Source organism: Mesoplodon bidens (genome assembly GCF_964165515.1).
Source record: "Mesoplodon bidens genome assembly, chromosome: 3".
Classification (NCBI taxonomy): domain Eukaryota; kingdom Metazoa; phylum Chordata; class Mammalia; order Artiodactyla; family Ziphiidae; genus Mesoplodon; species Mesoplodon bidens.
Window position 1 is genome coordinate 144,415,811 of NC_138178.1, and position 21,710 is coordinate 144,437,520.

Genomic DNA, 21,710 nt, shown 5'->3' on the forward strand with positions numbered 1-21,710 from the left:
TAAAGTACTTCTGACCATTAAATTCCTGGGTATGTCTTCAGACACTTTTCTTTATAAACGGAAACAGCTAAACTGAACACATACTCCTCTTAAATACTAACACTTAAATCCCGCACTGTTTAGCCTCAAATGCCAAGGCTTGCTTATTTCATGTGATGTTTTGCCTCTAACTTGAAGTCCTTCTCCAAGACTCTCCCTTGCAGTGTCCAAAACACCCAGTTATGGGTAAGCTGGGATGGAATGGCCCACATGATCCTCTTTTGGCCTAAACCCATTTTTGGTATTCATTTTTAGTTGGAAAATAAAAGTAAAGGGGGAGAGATCTAATGTTTATGAAACACTTATTATGTGCCAGGTACTATGTGCCATATTTTCATGTGTTTTTAAAAATCTCACTATATCGCTAAATCAAACAAAACTACGGCATCAGGATGTTTTTAAAAATAATCTTCAGTAATAATGAAATGGTTAGGAAGTATTTTCTAATCATTTCAAGCATGAAAAGGAAAAAGTGACCCCATTGTTTGTTAATGAGACAGGACATCAGAGACTAATGTATAAAGGAAGAGAAAGCCTCTGACTCTTCCTGCACCTGCTTGTTTCACAATAACTTCCCCTCACCTGGTCCTTAAAACTAAAATGATAGTCCCCCCTTTCTCCAGACACAAATACAAATGAGATGAAAGTCTGGGACTAATTCTGACAAGCACTCTTTTAAATTAGAGACACCTGGGCTTCCCTGGTGGCCCAGTGGTTGAGAGTCCGCCTGCCGATGCAGGGGACGTGGGTTCGTGCCCTGGTCCGGGAAGATCCCACATGCCACTGAGCGGCTGGGCCCATGAGCCATGGCCGCTGGGCCTGCGCGTCCGGAGCCTGTGCTCCACAACAGGAGAGGCCACAACAGTGAGAGGCCCGCGTACCGCAAATAAATAAATAAATAAATAAATAAATAAATAAATAAATAAATAAATTAGAGACAGCTGTAAATCATGCCATCTGAATGCTTATATAATGCTAATGATTGGAAGGTGTAGAGAAAATTCATTCTGGCAAGCTGAAAGTTAGTGATTCTATCAAGGACTAAGAGGAAGGAATAGATAAGCCCAGACAGCAGCCCCTTAATAAAAGAACTGGTTAAGGACTTTCATTAAAATCCTAAAGACTGACTAGCTTGTATCTTTTTTTTACTGGTGAAATTACTTTATGCATATGCAGGGTCATAGGCAACTAAGATTCCTAAACCAGGCAAGAATTTGCCCAATGTTTCTAAGCACAGATTTTCTTACTATAAAAGCAAGGCATGTTCAATGCAGAAAAAGCAGAGAATACAAACAGGCAAATGAAAACACACATACACAACACCCCCCCCCGCCCAAATCTTTCCACTGAAGGAGAACTATAGTTACAACTGTGTTCTAAGGGTATTCAGACCATTTTCTACATATGCATATATGCATGCATAACAAACATACTGTTTTCTAAAAGTTTTTTTCTTCACATAGCAGAATATAAACATCCTCCCATGTCACTGAAAATTCATTTACCGCGTAATTTTAATAGTGCCATGGTATTTTACAAGTAGATTAATCAGTCTTGGATTGTGGACATGGGAGTTGTTTCTATTTTTCCTTTATTAGAAGCAGCATGCTGTGAACATCATGCTGTTCACGTGATAAAAGATAAAAGGGCATAACGCAAAAATGGATGAAGGAAAGGGAAAATGGAATCAGTTTCAACGAATAATTCAAAAGGAGCTTTTGGCAGCAGGTGGGAGACTGTAGCAGGAGCAGCCAGCAAGTCCCTAGAAGATGAAGGCCTGTCCAGGAAGGCCAAGTACCTAGAAGACGAAGTCCAGTTCTGGCTTTGTAGAACTACCTCAGGAACACATTTGAAGTCTTGGTCCTTGTATTAAGTTTTAAAACTCTCTGAGGTTCTTGTATAAAGTTTAAAACATTCCCACGACTGTTTAAATAACTGAGGTACTGGAGCTTTAAGGACCAAATGATCTTCAATTCTGGGAAAAACAACTCTTAAGTCTGTGAAAAGGAGCCAAAGAAGTGAAATCCACCTTCTGATCTGGTTGACCAACTGTCCAGAAATTTAACAACAACCAATCAGCCATAAAGTAAATAAATACCCTCTGCTGAGGCAAAAGTTCATCTGGCTTGACAAATTCCATGTTTGTACTGAAAAGCTCCTTAGTCAGTAACAATAACATTTGTTATTTTTTTTCTTTTCTCTTTGAAGATACTACTGAATATTTTAGCTGAAGATATCTCTTTTAGATCTGACACTACAGCCAACTCTTAAACAACCTGGGGTTGATTATTTTTCAGTTTTGCTTCTTTTCCTTCCCTCTCCTGCTGAGCTTTTTGTCATTTTTTTTTTTGCTAGACCATTACCAAAAGCCTGGATAATAAATACATTTAGATTAGTAACTTCTGGTACTTTTTGACAGCTATGTGAAGAAGGGTAAGTGTCAGGCCAAAGCAGAACTAAAGACAAAATTCATTCTGATGACTGAGAGAAGTTAAGAAGGAAATTAGGCTAAATTATAGACATTTACAAAATAGAATTTATGGTTTCTTGTGGCTTACCTGGTGGCGCAGTGGTTAAGAATCTGCCTGCCAACGCAGGGGGCACGGATTCGAGCCCTGGTCTGGGAAGATCCCACATGCAACAAAGCAACTAAGCCCGTGTGCCACAACTATTGAGCCTGCGCTCTAGAGCCCGCGAGCCACAACTATTGAGCCCATGTGCCACAACTACTGAAGCTTGCATGCCTAGAGCCCATGTTCTGCAACAAGAGAAGCCACCGCAATGAGAAGCCTGCTCGCCACAACTAGAGAAAGCCTGTGCGCAGCAACAAAGACCCAACGCAGCCAAAAATAAATAAATAAATAAATAAAAATTAAAAAAAAAAGAATTTATGGTTTCTTAATTTTAAGTCTATGTAGGCTAAAAATATTGTTGAGGTGGAAAAAGCAGAGGACTGATGACTCGAAGGCAGAAGACATTGGTTCCAGCTCCAGTTTTGCCAGCTAACTTTAGGGTGTGACCCTGGGCCAGTCATTTCTTTTCTGAGTCAGAGGTTCCTCACTTAAATCTTAAAGTCTCAGGTTTAATACAAAATTGCCTGAGAATTTTTTTAATGGATATCAATTTCTGATAATTAACACATATTTCTAAAAGTGCTTTGAATGGTAATTTTTCTTAACAAAAAACAAAAAACCCTTCCTTACAAGTTTTCTTTCACTATTAATTTACTCACTTTGTTTTCATATTTGGTAACTTTTATTTCAATTCATGTGAGTTGTTAAATAATTAATGATGTTTAAATCTATAAGATTTCATTGTACTGGACTAGTTAAAATAAGATTTTTGGATGAACAACTAAGTTTCAGCTCAGCGCATTCTCCCTTACTTGAGTAATTATGAGGATTAGACTTTATTCACTATCTTGTCACTTTCACTGATTTCTGCAAAGGTCTGTTTGGGCACAAGACCCACAATAGTATTTAACACAATAGTATCACCTCAGATGGTAGGTTAGTGAATTAATGCCAATGTAAGTTAGTGAATTAATAAATGGATTTAGGTAAAGAGACAACAATAAATACTTAAGCCATTCTCACTGTCAATACTGAGAAAGGAATATGACAAACCTCAAAATAAAGCAAGCAACAGACAAAAGGGAAATTTCATAACTCCTTCCAAGTTCTTTTCAGTCTTGGCCTCGGGCGAAAATTTTAAATGTAAACCTACTTACCTTTTCCAGGGCCAACCATTTTTCCAGTACAAGAAGCCAGACCCAGGCTAATCTTTGAGGGTTGATATCCTGTCCACATCTGAGAAATGTAAAAAGAAAAAATTTCTAAACGAAAAGTTTCTACTGACCTTTTCTCTTTTGTGATCCAAGATTTAGATTTCACTACTGAGTCTGTTTTAAACCTGAACCGGCAAGACATTGTCCTGAGAACTTTTTGAATGTATATGACAGATCAATAAAACGAGAACCAGGGCTTCCCTGGTGGCGCAGTGGTTGAGAGTCCACCTGCCGATGCAGGGGACACAGGTTCGTGCCCCGGTCCGGGAAGATCCCACGTTCTGTGGAGCAGCTGGGCCTGTGAGCCATGGCTGCTGAGCCTGCGCGTCCGGAGCCTGTGCTCCGCAACGGGAGAGGCCACAACAGTGAGAGGCCCGCGTACCGCCAAAAGAAAAAACAAACCCCCAAAACAAAACAAACAAACAAAAAAACGAGAACCAGAACAGAACTAGCGGCTTTCATTAAAAAAAAAAAAAGTCGCAATTCTACCTCCACCTCCCTATCTAGTCTTTAAAAACAAACTAATATTACACAGAAAACCATAAGAGCAAAGCTATCTGAAACAGAAAACTTGAAATCTTGAAAACAGAATCAAATAGTCAAAGAAAAAAGGAACTTCATAAAAATTTATTTTTAACTCTATGCCAGAAACAGGATTATAGGAGTTCATAAGCCTTTCTTTGAAGTTAGTAATTTAAATTAGATAGCAATTGGCTAGAATCCAAATTTAAGGGAAAAAACGAAGAAAAGAATCATGTAAATCTCCATTCTATATGTGTTAATACAGTACTTTCTCATAAGTAACTGCCAGAGTAAGGAAAAGTGAGGGAGAGACTGTACGTTTAACTCCTATACCACTAATTGTTAATAGCACTGCCAGGAAGAACTTCATTCAAAATTCAGATAGAGAACATTGGTTGCCAGAGGACAAGAGGGGATCAATGTACAAAGAGGTATTCCCAGGGAGCAAGGGAATTTTTTGTGGTGATGAAATAGTTCTGTACCTTGATTATACTGGTAGTTATATGAGTCTAGGAATGGATAAAGATACACAGAACTACACACATAAAGGTGAATGCAGATTGGGACTTCCCTGGCAGGCCAGTGCTTGGGACTCTGCACTTCCAATGCAGCAGGGTGCGTGGGTTCGGCCCCTAATAGGACCCCGCATGCCCTGAGGTGTGGCTAAAAAAAAAAAATGAATGCAGATTTTAAAAATGGTGAAAACTGAATAAGGGCTGTAGTCTAGTTAACAGCACCAGTGTCAATTTCTTGGTTTTGATATTTACTATAGTTATATAAGATGTCACAATTGGAGGAAGTTGGGGAAAGTGTACTCTTTGTATTGTTTTTGCACTTCTTGTGAGTCTATGCTTAATTATTTCAAAATAAAAAGCTTTAAGTGAATTCACTTCTGGTCCTTTGTTAAAGCTACAACAATATCTTCAATTTCACCAGCAAGAAGGGAGCAGGTTTGCTCTTTTGGGGGTAAAGAAAATGCTTTTCAACGTAGTTGCACTATCTACTTTAATGATAATAAACAAGAAATGGTGGTCCCAGGCTTAAATACCGCTCCAGATGATAATTCAAAGCCAAACTGATAAAGTAATAAATAGGCATGTATTATAGAGGTAAATTTTCAGAACATGTGAAATACACTCTACCTTTGTTAATTCTTCAGAGGTGAATGAGTGAGGCACATGGACCAGAGCTCAAGTATAGAATCTTGTGTCTCCCGCCCTGTGACTGCCTGGCAGGAAGACAGAGTTCCCTTACCTCAGCTGACTGGGACACATGACCAGCGCCTGAAGTATATCTTCCACCTTCTTTGGGATATCCCCTTGGGCCTCGTGTAGCTGAGGTACACATGCCTGTGCCAACTCCCATTCTCCTCTCCGAAGGCATTCACAGAAAAATCCAAAAAGCTCCTTCTGAGAAGCAGTTTCCTCTTCTCCAAATGGATGATGCATTTTCCCAGCACAGAGTGCAGGGAGATAGAAAGAGATGAATTACGCAAAACACACTGTCAATTTTCTCATTCGTGGAGTACCTCCTACAAACAACACACACCCGAGTCAGAAGAAAAGGAAGGAACTATATTTAGACAAACTAGCCAGTACTAGCAGCACTAGGAAAGGCGGGGCTTACTTTTCTAATTAATGTTGTAAATTTGATTTGACAGGTTACTGTCTCTTTTGGGAACTTCTACCTTTCCCCAAGGGGTGAATCCCATCTCTCTAGGCGCATCCAATATTTAACGAATATTAATCGTCATATTAGCCCGCGGCGCAGACCCGAAACTCCACTTCCGTATTTCCTCCTGAACTTTATGCTTAATCCGGCTCCAAATCCCCAGGTGGTCGCCTCTTTACGGATGAGAAATTCAGCAGGAACCTCCCTAGTTTGAGCCCTCTTTTAAGGCAGAGGATTGAAGATCAGGAGAGGAATCTGTGTCAGAACTGGAGGGCAGTTGGGATTGGGGCTCAGGGACGCTCCCTACCGGGGCCGTGGAGCTGGGGCGCCTTACACTCACCTGCTCCCGCCGCCCAAATCAGCAGAGCTTCCAGCGCAGCCATGTTTGAGCTGAGTCAGGTGACAAATCCCGTTCAGAAGGTTGAGGCGGGGAGAGGATGACGACTGACAGCAGCTATTCTAATTGGTCAATCGAGGAAAGATGCAAATAAAGCGCCATATTTGTTTGGGTCACGTGACTGCACCTCCGCATTAGAGGAAGCTAGGAAAGAGATATCAGCTACCTGGTTTAGGACTACCGCTCACGGTTTTGACAGATCCTCCGCCCGTTAATTGAACTGTGTGCTAGGGCCTACTTTAGAAGCTGAATAAGATACGGTCCTTATCCTCAAGGAGATCACAGTCTAGTGAGGGGGTGCAGGTCAATAATTAGGACACAGTGGGCTAAATTATAAGATAGAGGTATGCACGGGGAGATAGGAGCAAAGAATGAGCAAAAGCCTTTCTCAAATATAATAATCTGAAACCGAGTCTTAAAGTAACGGTTTACTAGTTTGCTAATCACAGCTGCTTTTATACTGAACCTTCTGTTTGGTTTCCTTGGTGTTCTTCAACTACAGACTCTCACGTTTCCCCATTACATGTTTTCGGTTTGAGCAATTTCATTCAGCATTTTCCAAACTATTTCACCACCAAAGTGTGGTGAAAAAAAGCAAACCAAAACAAACCAAAAGCTCTCTTCCAAAACCTCTTCGATGATTGGTGGATTCTCATCTATTCCCAGAAAACTAACATGTCTCTCTGGTCCATTAATCAGTTTTTAAATGAAGTGACGAAAGAAAGAAGAGAGAATATTACAAGCAAGTTTTTTCCTGGCTCATATTCTCCTTGCTGATGTTCCTCCACCGGATTTTGATAATCACTATATTGAGAAGTTGGGACTCGTAGACTTATTACAGAATGTGAACTACAATTCCCAGCAAGCAGCGGAGCCGACCTGGGCCTGTGCCTATCTTTTATTGGATATTTCGCCAGGGTGACGACCCAACCAGTGCTTTGTTTGTTGCTTTGCGTCCCTTTCGGCGGGGAACTGTGTGAGGGGTAGGGGAAACTTTGAAAGTTGGATGCTGCAGACCCGGTACTGGAAAGTTTCATGTGGGGGGCGGTTTGGGGAATTGGGGTGCGCTCATTATTTCCTGCTCCCTTTCTGGGCCAGTGTTGTTGATATCGGGGGAGTGGAGAGTCACTCTTGGGTGCAGGGCACGCCCCCTTAGGTCCATAAAGATCTTAACTTGAGCCCCGCCGCAGATCTGAGGCGTCTGGCTTTCCTTTGTGGGGGACGCTTGGAAGCTGCACCTTGTTGGGAAGAGTTATTGTTAGGGGATTCTGGGGTGATGTTTTCGCCTCTTGATGTCCACCCGTCTTCCCACTTGTGGGCAGTTTGAGGTCTAGGCAGGGGAGCCCGTCATTAAGGGAAGTTTAGTGTCTGACCCACTTCAGATGGTGTTGAAGAGGAGGTATTTTAATAGCGTGGAATATGGAGTCAGATCCCTGGGTTCGAATGCTTACTCCACCATGTGCTAGTTGTTAGACTTCGCTCAAGATTTTCAACTCAATGCCTCAATATTAGTCTGTAAAATGGGGTAAAACATCTGAAGCTCTTGGAACAGTGGCACCTAATAAGGGCTCAAGAAATATTAGCTATTATTTGTTAATTCACAGTTTTCATTGACCATCTAACGTGGATTTTTTTTTTCTTGATGAGGAGAGGATTCAGTTTCCAGGATTGAACATCTTCCCTCACACCCTCAGTTACATGCTCATGCACACACACGCAGAGCAGGGATTTACGGTTTCTGGTGGAAAAAACAAACATGCAAGCCATAACAATACGTTAAGAAGATTATCGAACAAATGTGTACACAGTGTAATGAGAACATCGGAGAGGAAGAGCCTAAGTAGCGGGAAGTCTTTGTGGAGGAAAGTCAGGGAGGCAGGGAGGCGTTTGTGTAACCTTCCAACGTTACCGCCAGAAGGCAGTTCACGTGAGGCAACTAATGCTGTTTTCCTGAATGAACTGATCATAATCCCTAGCCTTGAGCACTACGGAGCCAGGCACCATCCACATCCTTTAACCTTCACTGCATTCCTATGAAGTGGATATTTAAATGATGCTTGTTTTTCAGATGAAGCTAAGATACTGGGAGGCAAGTGATTTTGCCAGAAAGGCCAGAATGTGGGCCTTGCAATCTGATATATGAATGAGAGGGAAGTGAGGAACCAGTTTATGAAGAGGCTATAGGCCATCATAAGAAGTGTGGAATTTATCCTGTGGTCTCATGGTCCCATGGGTGGTTTTAAAGGATGAGAGTGACAGGATTGGAGCAAATTTTTAGGAGGCTACCTCTGACAGGATTGTGACTTGCAGGTCAGTTTGGTGCTTATTCCTCTCTGCTTCCACAGCACATTTATATTCCAATGACAATACTTGCTGCATGACTAATTATTTGTGTATATATCTCTTTTCATCTTTTACTGTGAGTTCCCAAAGGGGAGGAAATATACTTAGATGATTCTTGTGCCGCAGAAGCGCAGCAGAGTGTGTGCTTAAGAAGCAACTGTGGAAAGAACAAATGAATGTTTTTGTTTGTTTGTTTGTTTTGCGAGGCAGGAAGTGACCAGAGGCTGTATGCAATAGTCTAGGCAAGTGATAGGAGTGGTCCTACTAAGGCAGAGATAGCAGAGTTGGTCATTGTTAAAGTATTCGAGGTAGTTTGGTGTTTACAGTTTTCCTTTTTTTTTTTTTTGCGGTACGCGGGCCTCTCACTGCTGTGGCCTCTCCCGTTGCGGAGCACAGGCTCTGGACGCGCAGGCTCAGCGGCCATGGCTCACGGGTCCAGCCGCTTCGCGGCATGTGGGATTTTCCTGGACCGGGGCACGAACCCGTGTCCCCTGCATCGGCAGGCGGACTCTCAACCACTGCGCCACCAGGGAAGACCCAGTTCTCCTTTTTGATTGAATTTATCAGTCTAAATTGTGTCATTGCCCAGAGCTACCTGATCTGTGAAGACCCTAGGCAATGATACAGCAGATGTCACTTGGTAAACTTTCTTTTTGAGAGACAGAAACCAATACTGACAAATTCCCTTTGAGTGAAATGAGAGGGATGTATTTTGTGTTTGTGGGAAGGATGTGTGTGTGTGAGAGAGAGAAAAGGAGAGAGAGCGAGAGAGAGGAAGAGAGTGTTAATCTGATCCGAGAATATTGATGTTAAGTAGAAATTTGGTCCATGGTATTGGAAATAAATATCTACATTCTCAGTATATATATTTTTTCCAAAATGTGACTCTTTTTCTGATAATTATGTTGTTTTATCCCCTGGAACAATGAAGAGTTCCTATTTCTACTCTATTCAGAGGATATTTTGCCATCTGAGTGAGATACACAGCTTCTCCTTTGCATGAGTTATTAAGGGAATCAGAGTGATTCTATTCTAACTCTCTGAAGACAAATATATCATGAGCCTCATTTAGCCTCACAGGGTTCAGCCAGAAGAGTGAAATTTAATTGCATGTGGGGATGTGAGCAGCTAGTATAACAAAAAAAAACAATTTCAGTTTGTAAATAACACCTGAAATAATAAAATCTCATTTGATTCAGAAGGTTTGTTCTGATTCATAGAGAAAGGAGAGTTTAAATATGATTACAGACTTGTGGTACAGTCTACTGGTTAAGAGGTTAGGCCTAAGAGTCAGACTTCCTGGGTTCGAATTCTGGATCTACCATTTACTTTTCCTGGTAACGGTGGAATGGCTAACCTTTCCAGGGTTTAGTTTCTCATATGTAAAAATGAGATCAGTGATCAATCTTCCTTATAGGGCTGTTGAGAAGCTTGCTTTGGAACAGTGCCTGGTATACAGTAGGTGGTCAATAACTTTATTATTGTTACAGTGCAATGAAAGTAAAGACTTTCTGGGAGTGCTGTTTGGAAATATGTATATTAATTACACATCCAAATAAAGTTTATAAATGCACTGAAAATCTTAAGATGCTCTATAAATGTGAAACGGTGTTATTATATTTGTGTAATAAGTTTTAAAGAATTGTGTGAATTGCACATTCTTATATTGTCTTGTTTCTGTGTGTGCATATTTGACAAACGGTTGTCTCCCCTGTTTAAAATATTTGGAAAGATTTTATTGCCTTCCTTTATTTTATCAGTAATATTTTAAATACCATACGTTTCATTTTGTATATGGAGACGCTTGAAGGATTTCTTATTTTGTAGAGTGTTTTGGATAGCCCATCTACTGTTGCTTATGCTATTTTCCAGCTTTTTTTCAAGGTTCTTCATTATCTTGCTGCATCTGAAGGCATGGGTAGCAAGAAACTAAGACGAGTGGGTTTATCACAAGAGCTGTGTGACCGTCTGAACAGACATCAGATTGTTACCTGTCAGGTAAAATTTATTTAATATTTTTCAGTGAGAAATTTTAAGTACAAATTAATCTTTTTTTTTCTTTTTTTTAAGATTTTTTCTTTTGATGTGGACCATTTCCAAAGTCTTTATTGAATTTGTTACAACATTGCTTCTGCTTTATGTCTTGGCCTCTTGGCCATGAGGCATGTGGGATCCTAGCTCCCTGACCAGGGATCGAACTCACACCCCCTGCATTGGAAGGCGAAGTCCTAACTACTGGACCGCCAGGGACGTCCCACAAATTAATCTTGTGTACCTAAATAACTCTTAATTACACCTGAAATATGAACATTTAGATTTATAAGAAAAGGTAAATATGGTGCTTGCTAATTTTAAATAACAAACCACTTAGCTTGTATTTCCAAATGTGATTTCATTTATCCAAATGCAAGATTTTTGCATTTTGGGTGGGGTTGGGTGGGGAGAATGCTCATAGCAGAAGGTGAAGTACACCTGTGCCATTTATTTGGGATTCTAGAGAAGTTTTGTCCTCAAAAGAAATTTTGCAGTTACATGAGAAATATGACTCAAATGAGGAGACTATTCAAAATGGGTAATTTCTCTTGAAAGGAAGAAAAATTAGTAGTTGGGATTATTTTCCTGTTGAGGAGTGAGAGAAATATATAAAGCAGATGTTGTATATTTGAGCAAAAGAGTAAAGCAAATCCCTCTTAGGAGGCTAAATAAGATTTAAGATTTTCTGTTAGGATTTAATCCTTAATAAGACAGACTTTCAGAGCGTGCTGCAATTTTTAAAAAATTGCTTTGTGTGTTAATGATGTCTGTGCTTCCTCTGTTATGCATTTTATAATCCTCATGTTCATACTTTGAAATACTCTTAAAAGTATGAAATATAACATTTCATTCCGTAGTTTTATTTATTTGTTTGGCTGCATTAGGTCTTCGTTGCTGTGCGTGGGCTTTCTCTAGTTGCGGTGAGCAGGGGCTACTCTTCATTGTGGTGTGCAGGCTTCTCATTGCGGTGGCTTCTCTTGTTGTGGAGCATGGGCTCTAGGCACCCAGGCTTCAGTAGTTGTAGCGTGCAGGCTCAGTAGTTGCGGCATGCGGGCCCTAGAGCACGCGGGCTTCAGTAGTTGCGGCGCGTGGGCTCTAGGTCGCGCGGGCTTCAGTAGTTGTGGCACACAGGCTTAGTTGCTCCGCGGCATGTGGGATCTTCCCCCACACCAGGGATCGAACCCATGTCCCCTGCATTGGCAGGCAGATTCTTAACCACTGAGACTCTAGGGAAGTCCTTCCATAGTGGCTTTTATTCTCTTTCAATTATTAAATACTCCCTCTGAAAGATTTCATAGCTTAGGAAGAAACTCATTTTTTTAAAGTAGTACAACCTTGTATTTATTTATTTTAACATTTTTATTGGAGTATAATTGCTTTACAATGGTGTGCTAGTTTCTGCCTTACAACAGAATGAATTAGCTATACATACACACACATCCCCATATCTAACCCCTCCTTGCGTCTCCCCCCAACCCTCCCCATCCCACCCCTTCAGGCAGTCACAAAGCACCGAACTGATCTCCCTGTGCCATGCAGCCGCCTCCCAATAGCTGTCTATTTTACGTTTGATAGTATATATAAGTCCATGTCACTCTCTCACTTCGTCCCAGCTTACCCTTCCCCCTTCCCGTGTCCTCAAGTCCAATCTCTATGTCTGCATCTTTATTCCTGTCCTGCCCCTAGGTTCTTCAGAACCTTTTTTTAGATTCCATATATATGTGTTAGCTTATGATATTTTTCTCTCTGACTTACTTCACTCTGTATGACAGACTCTAGGTCCATCCACTTCACACAAATAACTCAGTTTCGTTCCTTTTTATGGCTGAGTAATATTCCATTGTATATATGTGCCACATCTTCTTTATCCATTCATCTGTTGATGGACACTTAGGTTGTTTCCATGTCCTGGCTATTGTAAATAGAGCTGCAGTGAACATTGTGGTACATGATTCTTTTTGAATTATGGTTTTCTCAGGGTATAGGCCCAGTAGTGGGATTGCTGTGTCATATGGTAGTTCTATTTTTAGTTTTTTGAGGAACCTCCATACTGTTCTCCATAGTGGCTGTATCAATTTACATTCCCAGCAACAGTGCAAGAGGGTTCCCTTTTCTCCACACCCTCTCCAGCATTTGTTGTTTGTAGATTTTCTGATGATGGCCATTCTGACTGGTGTGAGGTGATACCTCATTGTAGTTTTGATTTGCATTTCTCTAATGATTAGTGATGTTGAGCATTCTTTCATGTGTTTGTTGGCATTCTGTATATCTTCTTTGGAGAAATGTCTATTTAGGTCTTCTGCCCATTTTTGGATTGGGTTGTTTTTTTTGATATTGAACTGCTTGTAAATTTTGGAGATTAATCCTTTGTCAGTTGCTTCATTTGCAAATATTTTCTCCCATTTTGGGTTGTCTTTTCGTCTTGTTTATGGTTTCCTTTGCTGTGCAAAAGCTTTGAAGTTTCATTAGGTCCCATTTGTTTACTTTTGTTTTTATTTCCATTACTCTAGGAGGTGGGTCAAAAAGGATCTTGCTGTGATTTATGTCATAGAGTGTTCTGCCTATGTTTGCTCTAAGAGTTTTATAGTGTCTGGTCTTACATTTAGGTCTTTAATCCATTTTGAGTTTATTTTTGTGTATGGTGTTAGGGAGTATTCTAATTTCATTCTTTTACATGTAGCTGTCCAGTTTTCCCAGCACCACTTATTGAAAAGGCTGTCTTTTCTCCATTGTATATTCTTGCCTCCTTTACCAAAAATAAGGTGACCATATTTGCATGTGTTTATCTCTGGGCTTTCTATCCTGTTCCATTGATCTATATTTCTGTTTTTGTGCCAGTACCATTCTGTCGTGATTACTGTAGCTTTGTAGTATAGTCTGAAGTCCAGCAGCCTGATTCCTCCAGCTCTGTTTTTCTTTCTCAAGATTGCTTTGGCTATTTGGGGTCTTTTGTGTTTCCATACAAATCGTGAAATTTTTTGTTCTAGTTCTGTGAAAAATGCCATTGGTAGTTTGATAGGGATTGCATTGAGTGTGTAGATTGCTTTAGGTAATATAGTCATTTTCACAATGTTGATTCTTCCAGTCCAAGAACATAGTATATTTCTCCATCTGTTTGTATCATCTTTAATTTCTTTCATCAGTGTCTTATAGTTTTCTGCATACAGGTCTTTTGTCTTCTTAGGTAGGTTTATTCCTAGGTATTTTATTCTTTTTGTTGCAGTGGTAAATGGGAGTGTTTCCTTAATTTCTCTTTCAGATTTTTCATCATTAATGTATAGGGATGCAAGAGATTTCTGTGCATTAACTTTGTATCCTGCTACTTTACAGAATTCATTGATTAACTCTTGTAGTTTTCTGGTGGCATCTTTAGGATTCTCTATGTATAGTGTCATGTTGTCTGCAAACAGTGACAGCTTTACTTCTTCTTTTCCAATTTGGATTCCTTTTTTTTTTTTTTTTTTGCGGTATGCGGGCCTCTCACTGTTGTGGCCTCTCCCGTTGCGGAGCACAGGCTCTGGACGTGCAGGCTCAGTGGCCATGGCTCACAGGCCTAGCTGCTCCACAGCATGTGGGATCTTCCCGGACCGGGGCACGAACCCGTGTTCCCTGCATCGGCAGGCGGACTCTCAACCACTGCGCCACCAGGGAAGCCCTGGATTCCTTTGATTTCTTTTTCTTCTCTGATTGCTGTGGCTAAAACTTCCAAAACTATGTTGAATAATAGTGGTGAGAGTGGACAACCTTGTCTTGTTCCTGATCTTAGTGGAAACGGTTTCAGTTTTTCACCATTGAGAACAATGTTGGCTATGGGTTTGTCATATATGGCCTTTATTACGTTGAGGTAAGTTCCCTCTATGCCTACTTTCTGGAGAGTTTTTATCATAAATGGGTGTTGAATTTTGTCGAACGCTTTTTCTGCATCTACTGAGATGATCATATGGTTTTTCTCCTTCAGTTTGTTAATATGGTGTATCACATTGATTGATTTGCGTATATTGATGAATCCTTGCATTCCTGGGATAAACCCCACTTGATCATGGTGTATGATCCTTATATGTGCTGTTGTATTCTGTTTGCTAGTATTTTGTTGAGGATTTTTGCATCTATGTTCATCAGTGATATTGGCCTGTAGTTTTCTTTTTTTCTGACATCTTTGCCTGCTTTTGGTATCACGGTGATGGTGGCCTTGTAGAATGAGTCTGGGAGTGTTCCTGCCTCTGCTATATTTTGAAAGAATTTGAGAAGGATAGGTGTTAGCTCTTCTCTAAAGGTTTGATAGAGTTCGCCTGTGAAGACATCTGGTCCTGGGCTTTTGTTTGTTGGAAGATTTTTAATCACAGTTTCAATTTCAGTGCTTGTGATTGGTCTGTTTATATTTTCTATTTCTTCCTGGTTCAGTCTTGGAAGGTTGAGCTTTTCTAAGAATTTTTCCATTTCTTCCTGGTTGTCCATTTTTGGGGCATATAGTTGCTTGTAGTAATCTCTCATGATCCTTTGTATTTCTGCAGTGTCAGTTGTTACTTCTCCTTTTTCATTTCTAATTTCTATTGATTTGAGTCTTCTCCCTTTTTTTTCTTGATGAGTCTGGCTAATGGTTTATCAATTTTGTTTATCTTCTCAAAGAACCAGCTTTTAGTTTATTGATCTTTGCTATTGTTTCCTTTATTTCTTTTTCATTTATTTCTGATCTGATCTTTATGACTTCTTTCCTTCTGCTAACTTTGGGGTTTTTTTCTTCTTTCTCTAATGCTTTAGGTGTAAGGTTAGGTTGTTTATTTGAGATTTTTCTTGTTTCTTCAGGTAGGACTGTATTGCTATAAACTTCCCTCTTAGAACTTCTTTTGCTGCATCCCATAGGTTTTGGGTCATCGTGTTTTCATTGTCATTTGAAGAAACTCATCTCAGCCTGACTCTTTCTGGTCATCTGTTTGTGCCCAAACTCTTTCAGGCACAAGGGCAGCGCCAACATACACCTGAGTTGGATTCTGCTGCTGTGTGTTGTTACTTGGTGTGTCCTCTGGTGTATGCCAAGGTGGATAATTAGAGGATAAGATTATATCATCATATCTTTAAGTTAAGGGCTATTTAGGGGGAAAATACTATAAGAAACATATAAATCTTTGATCTACGATAAATTTTTTTAAAAAATACTTATGGATTTATTTGGCTGTGCCGGGTCTTAGTTGTGGCATGTGGGATCTAGTTCCCTGACCAGGGATTGAACCCATGCCCCCTGCATTGGGAGCGTGGAGTTTTAACCACTGGACCACCAGCGAAGTCCCTGATCTACAATAAATTCTGCTTTTATTTACACATGGATAGTGTCAATTGAAAGTTTCCTTTTAATTCCAGTATCTTTGTTGCACATATATATTTAAAATATTTTCTTTATGTTTTTTAGGACTTTCTATGTCTTTCCCCACTGGAGCTTATGAAGATGACTGGCCTTAGTTATCAAGGTGTCCGTGAACTTTTGTGTGTGGTCAGCAGGGCCTGTGCCCCACGGATGCAAACGGTATGTATATATTTTAGAATTATGATTTTATTTTTATTTTGAAACGATTCTGTATCTCATTTAAAATCTTTGGGGCGATGAGGCAAAAGCAAAAATAGAGATGAGCACCTCAAAAATACCAACCCTCACAGCATAGAGTTAGCCCTCTAATGAGAATATGTGTAAGAAATTTATGGGAGACAGTTCCTAATTATGGGAATGAGAGGGTAATAGGATTTTTTTTTTCTCTGTAGCTGGTACTGATATTTCAAAAGGTCATCTTTCTCTTTTGTTTGTTTGGGTAGGATTTGTGAACCTCATGGTTAAAGTATAATATACTGTTAATTTTAGAATGCTCCTGTCTCTGTAATACTAACTTTTATCATCATTACTTACTGTGCGTCATAAAGCACACCTGTTGGACTTATACTCTCCTACTGATTGAATGAATAATACTTGAAAACTTATCCTCACTCCTGAGAAGAGTTAAAGTGTTTTGTAATAAGCCCTCATCAAGTTGTACTATTATTTCATACTTTCTGTCTCATGACTTTAGCTTTTCAAAATGTAGGTTTAGTGCATGGTAGAAAATATCTTGTTTTCCCAGAATAAGAGTTGCCTAAAAGTCTGTCCGGTGTTTTGCAAATGTATTTGTTTATGTGGGTTGTATATTACTCACCTTACTACCTTATACTGAAATTTGGTAACCACCAAACAATAAAGTAGGGTCTAACTCTGTGGAGGAGGAAGGAAGGAATATTTGTGTCATTTGAAACTTTGAAAACAATGAACAAATTGAGTATTTTCTTTGGTTCAGATTTAGCTCATTATCTAAGGAAAATACGTTAAAGGCAAAATAGTCAGAAGGAGAATTAGAATTGGAGTTAGAGATGGGAAGTAGTCTTAGCTTTGTCATTGATCCGGTATCTTTGAACAGCTCACTTTGTTTTATGGAAGAAGTTAGAGAGTTAAAATAGTATCTTATGATTCTGTGATGAGGTTCAAGTTAACTTGTCACTCTTTTGAAGGTTGTAAATCACCAAGAGAACATTTTGGTTTGACATCTGTCATTCTATTTGGTCAATATCTATGGCATATTCCTAGTTAGATAATTAAGTAGGAGATTGTGGGTAGGAAATTCACCTTTAGTCTCCACTTCCATCACCACTTTCAACTGCAATGTCACTACCATTCCAAACGCCAGTTCAAAGAGCCATCTTTCCCCTTCGTTGTACATTACTCTTGTAAAATTCTTTGGATTTGAATCCTGTCTTAAATATTGGCTTAGCCTTAGTTCATTCCCTTTTTTTGTTAATTTATTTATTCAATAATTTATTCCTTCAACCAATATTTATCAAGTGCCAGCCATGGATCTGTCAGGCACTGGGGATATTATAGTGAAGATGACTGATAAAGTTCCTGCCCTCATGTAGCTTACAGTCTAGTGGGAACAGTCAGACAGTAAACAAATAATTATACAAATGATTAGTTAATTGTAGTAATGATGAGTCCTATCAAAGAAAAGTACAAAGAGCTTAGAAACTGAATAACAGGGACGTTACTTAGTTTAGGGGGTCTTTAGGAAGGGCTCCCTCAAGGAAGCGATACTTCAGCTCAAACCTGAAGGATGAATAGGAGAGAGATGGACAACGGTGTTGGGAAGGGAGGGAGCAGGGAAGAGTTTGCAGGCACTGTGACTGGGAAATGCAAAGCCCCTGAGAAGAGCAGGAGAATGGTGCTTGTATGGTAAGAAAGTCAGGCCAGTGTGAATGAACGTAGTGGCAAGGAAGAGAGTGGCAAGAGATGAAGTTGGAGAAGCAAGCAGGGGTCAGGTCACTGGGGCCTGCAGACCATGTTAAGGATTTTGGACTTTATTCTGAAAGCAATGACACATCATCAAAGGGAGTAATCTAATATGTATTTTTAAAAACTCAGTCTTTAAACATAGACAAGTGATTGAAAAGGAACAAGAAAATATTTGTGAAGACTAGTTAGGTATCTATGACTGTATTACAGACAGATTGTGACATGGACTATTAGTGTGGTACTGATGCCGATGGTATAATGTCAGTTATCGTGAGAGATACTTAGGAGGTAGAATGAATAGGATTCGGTGATGATTTGGCTGTGGGTGGTGGTGAGGTACAGGAAAGTGTCAGAGATGGTTCCTTGATTTTGCTTTGAAAGATTGGGTGGTACCATTTCCTGAGATGAGGAATATTGGAAGAGGATCAGGTTTGAGGGAGGCAGGTCATGAATTCGATAGTTCCTGTCGAATTTTTGGTGCTTGTGAAACATTGAGTAGAGATGCGAAGTAGGCAGTTAAATATGTGGACTTTGAGCTTGAAGGAGAGGTCTGCACTAGAAGCGTGCATTGGGGAGTCATCGGTGTGAACATGGTAGTCAAAGCCGTGCAAATGGGTGAGAGATTGCCTAGAAGGTATGTACAGTAAGAATGTTAAGTGTGCCCAAGACCAAGTCCCGAATCCAGCCAACATTTCAAGATCAGATTAGACAACGATGAGTCTAAGAAGCAGCCTCCAAGGTAGAAGAAAACTGGTGGTGTGTCATATCGCAGTGTCCCTCTTTGTCTCACTTATGTACACACTATTATTTCTGAAGTCTTGTTCTGTTAGTTCATTTTAGTAGTTTTTTGAGTCACGAGATCTATTATTCTAGTAGTTACATTTATAGTTGCAAAGGAAGTACTTTAATATTGACAGATTGGGCTGCCTTTACATGTCTGTAAAGTGTCCCCATGCCCACCTATGTTGCCTGATAGATTGTAGGCAATATTTAGGTATTTCTAAATCAGATGAAAGGCACACGCCTTTTACTGTAGCTTTTCTAGTTATTTTATGTGCCTGAATGTAGCCTTTAAAAAACTCTGTGGCAATCCATGGTTTAACTGATCTAAGAACTCAATCGGTGAGATTAGACAAGAGTGGGCACATTTATGGCTCATACGTATTAATATACTGGTCTTCCTACGTCCTCACAGGAGCAGAAGAGCCTTGGATTTGAGACCTAGACTTATTAAATTGTAAACTTTAGGTGGGTAGAAACTAGGTCTGTTTGGGTTACCACTCTATTCCCAGAGCTTATCATAGTATATGGCATGCAGCTGGCAATTAATTCATATTTTTTGAATGAAGGAAGGAATGAAAAATTTCAGTTCTGTGACTTGACTTCAGTTTTGGGCAACTTAATATAATAGTAGTAATTTTTAATGTTAGAGATTGCAGAGAGGCAAGTGTTTTTACACATTGCTGGTGGATATGTAATCATGTTAACCACATCTGCAAAGACCCTTTTTCCAAATAAGGTAATATTCACAGGTTCCAAGGATTTGATGTGGCTGTCTTTTGGGAGGCCATTTCTTAGTCTACCCCATCCACCTTCAAGCTGTTCTTCGCAAAGCCACCTCGGTTTGAAATGGTAGCCTGGCCGTGTCCCTCCCTGTTGCTCTCTGCCTACACCCCACGCTTCAGCAACGCTCTTCCTGATTAGGCCCCTGCTTATTTCTCCAGCCTCATTGCTTGCCACACCACGACCTCGCGCCTTCCTTCAGACGTTCTAAATGAACTCTTTTTGTTTTTTGTAGTTTTTGTGAGTTTCCATTTCCTTTCTTTCTTGCTTCTTGACCTTTCTTTGTACATTCTTGTCTCTTTGGCAGGAACATGCATATTCCCGTTGCCTGTCTAACAGTCATTTCAGGTTTTAGCTCAGACATCCAGATGTCCCTTGAAGCCTTCCTATATCACAAAATCCAGATCAGGTATTCTCTCTCCAGGTCTCCACTTGCCCTATCACAGTATCTCTTATTTAAGTGTATGGTAATTGCTTAGTTTCTAGTCCTAATTGCATAGTCCCTAGTTGGCTATAAGAATTGTGGGGCAGGGGCTCTGTCTTTTATATCACAGCCCCCAAATCTAGCACAGTCCCCAGCACAGAGTAAATAGTTGTTGAATAAATAAATAGTAGAAGAAAAAAGAGGGGATTGGGGTTCCAACTGCTAGAATTTGAGTTTGGAGTTGACTTATGTTTTTGAATAAATATGGAGGTTGAAAATAACTTAATCTCTTCTTTGTTCAGGCTTATGAGATAAAGACACAGAGGTCTGCTGCTCTATCACCAGCATTTTTATCTACAACCCTCTCTGCTTTAGATGAAGCCCTGCGTGGTGGTGTAGCTTGTGGATCCCTCACAGAGGTAAAAAAGAAACTTTCCAAACCTTCTTCCATTGACTTAGAACCTTCAGAGCCAGGGGAAAAAGGTTAATTAAAAACATAAATTATTTTGGGAATATTCATCTAAATTAAATTATAAGTACCTCAAGGGCATGGTTCTCCACTCAGTCCCTAGTACAATACTAGTACAGTACATCAAAAGGAAGATGGTCCAAAAGAATCCCTGCTGACTGACTGAAATCTGCTTGGGTTGCTGTTTCTTTGAATTAGAAAGTGATGAATATTATGAAATAATATGAAACAATTTGGGGGAATTAGAAAAGGATCACTACTTAGTGTATTAGGAAGGAAAATTTGAAATTTTATTAACATGTGGGCAAATTATAGTATTAAACTGAAGTGAGCTATTTTCACTGCCTGTTAAAGATAAAATTTGGTTCTAGGAAGTAATAGGTTGTTGTATTAGTTATATATTGTTGCATAACAAATTACCCCCAAACTAAGTGGCTTAAACAGCAATAAACATTGATTTCTGTTTCTTTGGGAGTGGCTTAGCTCAGTGATATTGGCGAAGGATGCAAGGGGGCAGGTTGGTGCTGGTTGTTGGCGGGAGGTCACGATTCCTCCCCAGAGGGCTCTCCACAGGTTGCTTGAGTCTCCTCATGACACGATGTCTGACTCCCTCAGGCAAGATGGAAATGGCTATTCCTTTGATGATTTAGCTTTGGAAGTTATACACCATCACTTCTGCCACTTTCTCTTCTTTAGAAGCGGGTAATTAAGTCCAGCCCACATTCAAGGAAAGGGAAATTAGACTCTACCTTTTGAAAGAAGTGTCAAGAATTTGAGGATATTTTAAAACCACAACAGTTCTTTTCCTTGAAAACTGCATTCATGTGCTTACTGGTCCTCATGTGGTGACTCCATAGACTATGTTTACCAGTACACTCCTGAGGGACTTCTTGCCTGAGAGTTCTAGGGCAATAGATGCTTGAAACAAACTTTTAACAAGAGTAGACGCTTATATTCTGATAGGCATAAATTTAACTGTAGATATTTTCCCTTGAAAATAGGGGACCTGTTTTAGATAGTATACATTATTTTATTTCCGGTCTTCCAAGAAAGATTTTTTTTTATAAATTAAAAAAAAATTTTTATTTATTTTATTTTTGGCTGTATTGGGTCTTCGTTGCTGCGTGCGGGCTTTTCTCTGGTTGTGGCAAGTGGGAG

The 21,710-nt window shown here is 39.9% G+C and overlaps 2 protein-coding genes across 10 annotated transcripts in view; one reads left to right on the forward strand and one right to left on the reverse strand.

Moving 5' to 3' along the window:
• Positions 1 to 6,430, reverse strand: part of ZFYVE26 (zinc finger FYVE-type containing 26) — a 64,632-nt gene extending 58,202 nt beyond the window's left edge. For all 4 annotated transcript variants that reach the window (XM_081229435.1, XM_081229434.1, XM_081229436.1 and 1 more), the window contains exons 1-3: positions 6,360 to 6,430; positions 5,603 to 5,879; positions 3,770 to 3,848 (exon numbers count right to left, since the gene is read on the reverse strand). In XM_081229435.1, the coding sequence (XP_081085561.1) occupies positions 3,770 to 3,848; positions 5,603 to 5,796 (273 nt within the window). In that variant the 5' untranslated portion in view covers positions 5,797 to 5,879; positions 6,360 to 6,430. The remainder of the gene's footprint in view (positions 1 to 3,769; positions 3,849 to 5,602; positions 5,880 to 6,359) is intronic.
• Positions 6,431 to 7,380: 950 nt separating this feature from the next.
• The window catches only part of RAD51B (RAD51 paralog B), a 670,662-nt gene continuing 656,332 nt past the window's right edge, over positions 7,381 to 21,710 (forward strand). For 5 of the 6 annotated variants that reach the window (XM_081228971.1, XM_081228967.1, XM_081228970.1 and 2 more), the window contains exons 1-4: positions 7,381 to 7,436; positions 10,632 to 10,757; positions 16,198 to 16,311; positions 20,386 to 20,502. In XM_081228971.1, coding sequence (XP_081085097.1) covers positions 10,674 to 10,757; positions 16,198 to 16,311; positions 20,386 to 20,502 — 315 coding nt within the window. In that variant the 5' untranslated portion in view covers positions 7,381 to 7,436; positions 10,632 to 10,673. The remainder of the gene's footprint in view (positions 7,437 to 10,631; positions 10,758 to 16,197; positions 16,312 to 20,385; positions 20,503 to 21,710) is intronic. The other variant, XM_081228968.1, reaches the window with a different exon arrangement.